At 44.4% G+C, this 9,354-nt stretch overlaps 1 protein-coding gene across 1 annotated transcript in view; it reads left to right on the top strand.

Annotated features, from left to right (window-relative positions):
* The window catches only part of pgam1b (phosphoglycerate mutase 1b), an 11,893-nt gene extending 4,447 nt beyond the window's left edge, over positions 1–7,446 (top strand). Inside the window, exons 3-5 of the mRNA XM_017712833.2 lie at positions 2,343–2,617; positions 4,317–4,497; positions 5,794–7,446. Of these exons, the coding sequence (XP_017568322.1) occupies positions 2,343–2,617; positions 4,317–4,497; positions 5,794–5,963 (626 nt within the window). The 3' untranslated portion in view covers positions 5,964–7,446. The remainder of the gene's footprint in view (positions 1–2,342; positions 2,618–4,316; positions 4,498–5,793) is intronic.
* The last annotated feature ends 1,908 nt before the right edge of the window (positions 7,447–9,354 follow it).

Genomic DNA, 9,354 nt, shown 5'->3' with positions numbered 1-9,354 from the left:
GACAAAATAATAAAAACACCAATTTATTAGCTTTTCATCTACCCCACATTCATTGTTTTTGTTACGTGTTAGTGTGTGTTGTGCTGGTCTGAGTGGATCAGACACAGCAGTGCTGCTGGAGTTTTTTTGAACACCTCAGTGTCTCTGCTGGACTGAGAATAGTCCACCAACCAAAAATATCCAGCGGCACTGCTGAAGGACTAGAGGATGACCAACACAAGCTGTGCAGCAGCAGATGAGCTGCCGTCCTTACATCTACAAGGTGGACCGACAAGGTAGGAGTGTCTAATAGAGTGGACAGAGAGTGGACACAGTGTTTAAAAACTCCAGCAGCACTGCTGTGTCTGATCCACTCGCACAAGCACAGCACACTAACACACCACCATCACCATGTCAGTGTTACTGCAGTGCTGAGAATGATCCACCACCCAAATAGTGCCTGCTCTGTGAGGGTCCTGACTGTTGGAGAACATGATTAAAGGGGGCGTGATGGAAGTACTATGGGTGTAGGTACAAGGTGGTGGTTTTAACGTTGTGGCTGGTTGGTGTGTCCATGAATGTATGTATCTGTGGGCTGGGTGGGAGCCGTCAGAGGTGGGTGTGCGGGTGGTGGTCTGCTGTTTGTCTGTTTGGGGGGTTTGGGAGACAGTTTTAAGTTTAGATTTTGAATGTACAGTGTTGTTCTACATAATTAGCACCAGCTAGCCCTCAAACAGGCCAGAAAGCGGCTGGTCTCCTGGAAATTTCTGGAAATTCCGCGCAAGATGGCAAGTTTAAGCACCTAAAGTCAGTCGATCAGGTGTGTGGTGTCCCGTGTTGAGCTGTGTCCTTCATTTTAGCTGTAAATAAGCTCTTTCCCCTCTCGCTGTCGTGTTGTTAGCGTCTCGTCTCTCCGGCTGGAGCGTTTGTGCGGTGCGTCATGGGAGTTGTAGTTTTTTGTGGCGCCAGCTCCGCTTTAACTGCGTTTCAACGTCTCATCCGCAAAACTACAATTCACAGCGCAGGCGAAAACTGTGTATGCTAACAAAATAACGGCTTCCATTTAGTCCTGTTTTAGCACGAAAGTGTTACCATGATTAAAATAACTTGAATTTGATGAGAGTTTCTGTTTCTACACCGCTGGCTGTTGTGGAAAGATTTTGTCTGAAGTCAACGTCATCAGGATAGACGGATCATTTCTAGTATAAATGATTAAATTGCCCACAATCAGAAGTCCTTACTTCCAGAGCAGCCCACACAGGCTGTCTTAATAACAAGCTTGGTTAAATCCTCTTTTCATCAAAGTCCCACCGCTCAGTGGAATCGCCGTGTGGGATGAACTCTTACATGATGATTAGAGTCTGTCTTTAAGCTCCTGTAGGAGTTTATTGAACATCGTGTCTTCAGTAAAGAGTCTGTCATTTTCCAGCGTGATGCTGAAAACAATCTCTACTCTGACATTACAGACTAGAAGAGTTCGTTTTACTTTTCCTTTTTTCTCGTTTTTGTCTTTTTTTTGATACTTTTATTTGCTTCTTGCCTGTTTCTTTCTTTCTTTCTTTCTTTCTTTCTTTCTTTCTTTCTTTCCCCCATAAATATGCCAGTACACCTGGTCAAATTCAGCGTTTTGTGAAGTGAAAAGTAAGCTGACACACAGAGAACGCGCTTAAAAATGCAATGTTGCTAATTTATGCGCGTAAATTGAGTTTATTTACGGAGTTTAACTTTTTAAGTTTTAAATTTTTACTTTAAGTAGAACATGAAATATAGCAAAAATATGTGCAAAAGTTATGGCACATTTTATGCTTTGTTTTACTTTTTCTTGCCATTATGTTCAACATGCTTTTTTCCCCCTCTTTCTTTCTTTTTCTTTGGTTTTTCGCTTCTTCCTTCTTGCTCTCTTGGTCTCTTTTCCTTGCATGCTTCGTTTTCTGTATTTCTCTTTTGTCTTCTCACTTGCTACTTCATTCGGTCTCTCTCTCCTTCTTGTTTCTCTTTTTATGTTTGAATGTAATTGTCCCAGTAAAAAAAAGAGCCAAAATACACTTGAAGCACTGAGCCTGAGAAAGTGTAAAAAGAAAGCAAAATCTGAGTAAACAGAAAATCTCAGCGCACAGAGAACCTGAACCAGGAGCTCAAAGAGGGAAGCCAGCCTGGGAACAGAATCAGGAATATGACAAAAGATGGAATGGAAAGAGATGGGTGTAATCTTGATATAAAACCATTTGTAATGGTAATGCATGGTGTTAGATCTTCCACTGGAGGTCTCCAGCGCCGTGGAGGAGCCTCTGTGAAGGCAGCATGCCCTAAGGAACAAAAAAGACTAAAACACTGCGGTCATTCTCCTCCTTTCTCTCCTCTAGAGGCCGGGTATGAGTTTGATGTGTGCTACACGTCTGTGCTGAAGCGAGCCATTAGAACTCTGTGGCTGGTTCTGGACAGTATCGATCAGATGTGGCTTCCTGTGCACCGTTCGTGGCGTCTGAATGAGCGTCACTACGGCGGCCTGACGGGGCTGAACAAGGCCGAGACGGCAGCCAAGCACGGAGAGGAGCAGGTGAAGATCTGGAGGCGTTCGTATGACATCCCACCACCACCCATGGAGTCTGACCACGACTTCTACTCCACCATCAGCCAGGTGAGTCAACAGAGCAGATCTAAGATCAGGTTTAGTCAAAGAACTAGTCGATTTCCATGTTTAGCCCTTGTCTGAATAAAATCTGATGGGGAGCTGATCCTCGAACCTTATCTTCATCTCCAGAAAGTTCTTCTTAAAGGTTTATGCACAGTAAAAAAAAACAACAAAAAACATTAGAGTACTTCATGAATGAAACAATAGAAGCCATATCGCCCCCTACGCTTCCTGTGGTGTATTACAGTCTGTCAGAGTGACCGTGTGGATCATATGAACATTATAGAGCTTTTTAAATGAAACAGTAGAAGCCGTATCGCCCCCTACGCTTCCTGTAGTGTATTACAGTCTGTCAGAGCGACTGTGTGGATCATATGAACATTATAGAGCTTTTTAAATGAAACAGTAGAAGCCGTATCGCCCCCTACGCTTCCTGTAGTGTATTACAGTCTGTCAGAGCGACTGTGTGGATCATATGAACATTATAGAGCTTTTTAAATGAAACAGTAGAAGCCGTATCGCCCCCTATGCTTCCTGTAGTGTATTACAGTCTGTCAGAGTGACTGTGTGGATCATATGAACATTATAGAGCTTTTTAAATGAAACAGTAGAAGCCGTATCGCCCCCTATGCTTCCTGTAGTGTATTACAGTCTGTCAGAGCGACTGTGTGGATCATATGAACATTATAGAGGCTTTTTAAATGAAACAGTAGAAGCCGTATCGCCTCCTACGCTTCCTGTAGTGTATTACAGTCTGTCAGAGCGACTGTGTGGATCATATGAACATTATAGAGCTTTTTAAATGAAGCCGTATCGCCCCCTACGCTTCCTGTAGTGTATTACAGTCTGTCAGAGCGACTGTGTGGATCATATGAACATTATAGAGCTTTTTAAATGAAACAGTAGAAGCCGTATCGCCCCCTACGCTTCCTGTAGTGTATCACAGTCTGTCAGAATGACTTTGTGGATCATATGAACATTATAGAGCCAGGTATCAAAATTAGCAAATGCTAGGAAAAGACAAACAGCCAGGGCTCCAGACTATTAAACTTCAGCATACAAAGTAAAACATGTTATGTCTGCTTAAACGTCTATGTTGAAGTTGAAGCATGCTATAAAACATGAATAGAAACAACTGTTAACTTGATGCTAATTTTACTTAGGTATCCCCATTAACAGGCTAATGGAAATTAGCACTGGTGGGATGATATTAGTCTGGAGAAGAGGTCTGCACTCCTGCGGAGTGTGTTGTGTAAAGGAGTGGGTGGGGAATCAGCTCCCTCTATACAGGAGCCAGCTGAAGCACGCATGAAGAGAAATCCCACAAATTAATGAATGACCCAAATAAAGTAGAACGATCACTAAATCACATGTAGAAACAATATAAAATGCTAAATGTAAAACAATTAAAATATACAGGCTTACGGAACTGCAGGGGCAGGGGTGGGACAAAACGTCAAGGTTGGGGGTGGGAGCGGGACAAATTCAGATTTTCTGTGGGAGTGGGTGGAAGTGGGACTGACAGTCCCGCACAGACATCTAGTCTGGAGCCTGAAAACAGCACGTTGGTGTTTTTCTGAAATGCCCATGTTGGTGACTAATCAGCTTTGATGACTAATCATTGCAGCCCTGCTGTGAGTGCATTTCTATCACTGCGATGGTTTTAGATTTTGAATGATGTCTTATCTGAGGCCCGTCTTTACAGGATCGTCGCTATGCCGACCTGACGGAGGACCAGCTGCCATCGTGCGAGAGCCTGAAAGACACAATCGCTCGTGCTCTGCCCTTCTGGAACGAGGAGATCGTCCCCCAGATCAAAGACGGGAAGAGGGTGCTCATCGCCGCCCACGGCAACAGTCTCCGGGGTATCGTCAAGCACCTGGAGGGTGAGGACCTGTCCCACGTTACCCCCTGAGCCCTTAAAGCCGTTATCTCCATCACTGCACCTAGAGAGCTTCAAACTGCAGTTTCCTCCGATTCCTCCACCTTTTCTCTGCCTCTCCTCCTTCTCTGCGTAGCTAGTGTACAATAGAAGTATTTGATTTGAGACAAAGCTTCAAAGGCTGGGGTCTTTGCTCATATTTGAGCTTTCTGACTTAGTGGTTCGTATTCTTGTAGGTATCTGCCTTTATTAGGCACATTTTCCCAGTGCATAGTGCCGGCTCGACTTGACTGAACTCTACTTGCTTTTTTTGGTTTTCCATCAGGCAAAAGGTAGTAACTGGTATCTGGTACCGGTACTTTTTGGTACCATCTCTGATGAGGTTCCAAGTGAGCTGAGCTGATACCGAAAGGTGACATAAAAACGTGACGGTCTACCGGTTGGTTGCAGAGATTTGCTCATATGCTGACATTAGCTACCAGGTTAGCGTAGCCTCTTGCATCACTTTTTTTTGAGCAACCAGAATTGTCTTGTCTGGTTTTCCATCACTACTTTGTCTGGCTGATATCAGCCTCTTCTGAACAAAATTTCTCCTTCACGTCACGGCACTTTCATTTTGCTATGATGACCAGCTGCGTTGAGGTGGTACTACATCTGCAGGGGAGAATGAAGTACCAAAAGCGAGTCGAGTCGAGCCAGGACCACACGGTGGAGAAGTGGCTTCTAGAACAAACTTCTAACCTGAAACGAAACACATGCACACATTCTAATCAGTGAGGTCATGTGTGAATTAATCACATGCATCATAACATCAAACGCTATAAAATATATATATATATATCTTGCGTGGCCGTAAGAGAACGAGGCTGCGGCATCAAGAAAAGGTCTGAAAGCAAAAAGAATTGAGTGCGCCTGAATATCTTGCTGTGCCGATGAGCCCCAGCTGTCTGTCACTGAAGCTTCATGATTGCTTCTGTGTTGCTGGCAAAGATGAAACTGAAAGCGACTGGCGTTCGTTGGAAGTCATGATTGTTTACCTCTGGATAAGCAGCATTAAGCAGCGCAACGCATTGATCTTTTGCGCATACGGGTCAGTTTGGGAGTGTAATCTGTTCAGACTAATGTTGCATAGGGATCACATTTACAAGATAATGTGAAGAGCCAAACACACAAATTTGGTGAGAAAATCAGATTTGGGCCTCTTTTACCTGCTGTGTGAACACAGCCTAAGAGAATGCAGCTTTCGAGGTTATGAGCTACTTCATGTAGAATCTCAGGCTTATGTTCGTGTATTTTTCAGGTATGTCTGAAGAGGCCATAATGGAGCTGAACCTGCCCACTGGAATCCCCATCCTGTACGAGCTGGACAAGAACCTGAAGCCAGTCAAGCCGATGCAGTTCCTTGGAGACGAGGAGACTGTCCGCAAGGCCATGGAGGCTGTCGCTGCTCAGGGCAAGGCCAAGAAGTAGAGAGTGAAGAGGAAAGTGGGAGAGTGTGAGGCTGGGGGAGGAGAAGGGAAGAAAGCACTGGAGAAATAGATTCACTTGGCTCTGGGTATTACAGTATAACATATGCTGAATAGTGTACTCTATGCTGTCTTGCTGGCCGCAATCGCTGAAGAATACAGTCTGTGTTTTAAAATGGGCCCAATAACTGACTTACAGTAAATTATTGATAAATTCCAGCCTGCAGTCCAGAGCACTTAGTAGGGACCATGTAAACAATTCAGAGATTCTCAGGACAAGAGCACACACACCCAACAAACACTCACCAAACCAACTCGAATGTTCTAAAGCGAGAACGTTTTGGAACTCCCCCAAGCCATGAGAACCAATGTTCTAGACTCTCCAAACGAACGATCACATACAGGTACAGCATTCAAACAATGTTTTTTGGCTCTAGAACATTTTGGAGATCCCCAAGCCCTGAGAACCAGCTTGAGAACCAACATTCTAGAGTCCCCAAACGAACAATCACAGGTATGGCACACAAACCAAACATTTTAGTTTGCTGCTGTTTGTTGGCTGTAGAACATTTTGGACCTCCCCAAGCCCTGAGAACCAGTGAGAACCCAAGCCCCCCCCCCCAACCCCCCGTTCTAGCTTGCCGGTGTTTGTTGGCTCACTGCGCTCTGGCCTTTATGAATATTCCATGCTTTTCATGCTCCACATTAGACGCTCATGAAGATTCAAGAAGCATTTCAAACGTTACTGTAACCTCAAGCACTGAAGGCACCGTCACTTAGAAACTGCACATTTCAAAGGAAGGTACTTGGCTTTGCTCTGTAGTGGCAACTCTGCGGTAACTGTATCCAGGCAACGCCATTTACTGGCGACAGGGCTGCGAATGAATTAGATTTTTTTTATATATATATATATAAACAGAAAAGAGACTAAATGCATTGCGTTCCAAATCGCTACATGACTCACGCTAAGCCTGGACGCCCACAGCACAGCACTTAAAATACACCACTACACCACCAAAAACAAAATCTTGTGCCGTTTCAGAGCAACCTGCATTTTAGAGGTTCTCCACTCGACTTGAGGAAGAATTGGCATGAAGGGTTATTAGTACTATCTAGGGTTATTCCTAATGCGCTGAGCCGGTTTAGTCTCAGAAGCCGCTGTTATAGAAGGTTGTTTTTTTTTTTTCCTCTGTCTGCTTCTAAACTGTGTTAAATAGAAGTAGATTAACTGTTGCTCACAGTGTTGCTTGGGCCCCATTTCTGAACCCACGAGTACACTTGTTTAAATGTTGTCTTCCTGAAATGTTACTAAAGTAAATACATGAATATGGATTTGCTCACTATTTGAAATGTTACATCCCTAAGCTTATTAGTTATACTTAGTATAGTCTAATGTATATTTTGGCTTGACTGAATAGCACTGTCCTGTACGAACCTACACTGAAGTTTGTGTGCAATCACTAATAAATGTTGGCTAAGCAGAACGATTCTCAGTGTGGCTTTTTATTTGAAAATGACCGTAACGAAATAAAACGTCCGTGTTGAAGTTTGTGTGGTTTTATGTACCAATAGGTCAACATTTATTTTTAACTGCCCATTTTTCCATCTCTTTGTGTTGGAATTAGACAGGCTGTCACTGTACTGTTATTACTGTGCCTTGAAGACTGACGTATGTAAATGACGTCTGTTCTGATTGGCTGCCCTTTTTTGGGCTTCGTTCAGAAAGCGGTCTGATTTTCAAGTTTGTCGTTTGCGGAACATTCATGCAGTGAAATGCTTGTGGTGAGGTAATCACTCTACAGCAGGGCAGCTGGGCTGAAACAGGTCCAGTGTTCGCCTGGTACGGCGAACGATGTCGTGTTCCCTTACAAACATTTTGTGAATGTAATTAATTTAGCAGGAGAACGCAAAAAATATAGCAGAAGGGGGCAAAACTGCTGTGCAGTGTCATTACAAATGTCTTTTGCCATCGCACTTTAGGGGCTCAGTAGCCTGACAGATTTTGAATAAATATTCCCTTAATCAGTAATCAAGTAGATTGGATATTCTAATCAATAACCAAATAGGCAGTATTGCCTAAGAGAGAACATTAATTCTCTCCCAAAGGGAGTCGACCTCAGTCTGACTGCACAGGAGATTCTAGACACTGGAAAGCCCCTGAGTTCACAGACAGGCCTGTGTTGACCTATTGACCCAGTGAAGAGTGGGGCACGTTGACCTTGAAAGGTCCGTAGGATCCGACCCTTCCTCACCCGATAGGCCGCCCAGGTGCTAGTGCAGTCTCTGGTCATCTCTAGGCTTGACTACTGCAACTCTCTCCTGGCTGGTCTTCCCATGTGGCCATCAAGCCTCTGCAACTCATCCAGAATGCGGCAGCATGGCTCGTCTTCAATCTGCCCAAGTTCAGCCACGTCACCCCATTGCTGCGCTCCCTTCACTGGCTTCCTGTAGCTGCACGCATCAGATTTAAAACCCTAATGCTGGCCTACAAAGCCAAAAATGGACCAGCCCCTGCCTGCTCGATGGCAATGGTGAAATCTCGAACTGAACCACGAGCCCTTTGAGCTTCGAGTACAGCTCGGCTTGACCCGCCATCCTTCAATGCGTGTGGAATGGACTGGGACCAGATTTGGGCCTCACTTTACAGTGTGTGGGTCTGATGTGGGCTGAGGACCCAGCCGTATATTAGACAGAATACTTTTATATATATATATATATATATATATATATATATATATATATATATATATATATATATATATATATATATATATTTGGACAGAAGCTATTACAGAACAAGTTCTTAAGTCTATTAAAACGGTTTTACAGAAACATCCCAAGTTGCCAAAATATCCTAAATGTTTTCTAAACTTTAAGACAAACTCCAGAGCGTTTTAACTTCTGTTTTAACTTCTGTTTTTATTCTTCTACACAGTGTCAGGCAGCACAGTGCACTATAACTGGCTTTAACCTACACTGGAAACGGTGCTTTGACTTGTGAGGTATGTTTCTTAGGATGTTTCTGTAATACTGGTGTTTCTACGGAGCCCCGCAGGTGAAATAAAAATGATGTGTGGCCACGACTTAGTAAAGTGTAGGAACAAGAAAATTGAGGCGTGGCCATGACTTAGTAAAGCATGGGAACGAGATCCTAATGCGCGGCCACAACTTAGTAAGCCGCGATCTCACCTCAGCCATTCCCCGATGTGGGCCTTCGCCCGTTCCCCGATGTGGGCCCTCAGCCGTTCCCCGGTGTGGACTCTCAGCTCTCAGCCGTTCCCCGGTGTGGACTCTCAGCCCTCAGCCGTTCCCCGGTGTGGACTCTCAGCTCTCAGCCGTTCCCCGGTGTGGACTCTCAGCCCTCAGCCGTTCCCCGGTGTGGACTCTCAGCCCTC

Source organism: Pygocentrus nattereri, chromosome 12 (assembly GCF_015220715.1).
Source record: "Pygocentrus nattereri isolate fPygNat1 chromosome 12, fPygNat1.pri, whole genome shotgun sequence".
Classification (NCBI taxonomy): domain Eukaryota; kingdom Metazoa; phylum Chordata; class Actinopteri; order Characiformes; family Serrasalmidae; genus Pygocentrus; species Pygocentrus nattereri.
This window is presented reverse-complemented; position numbering and strand designations above follow the sequence as displayed.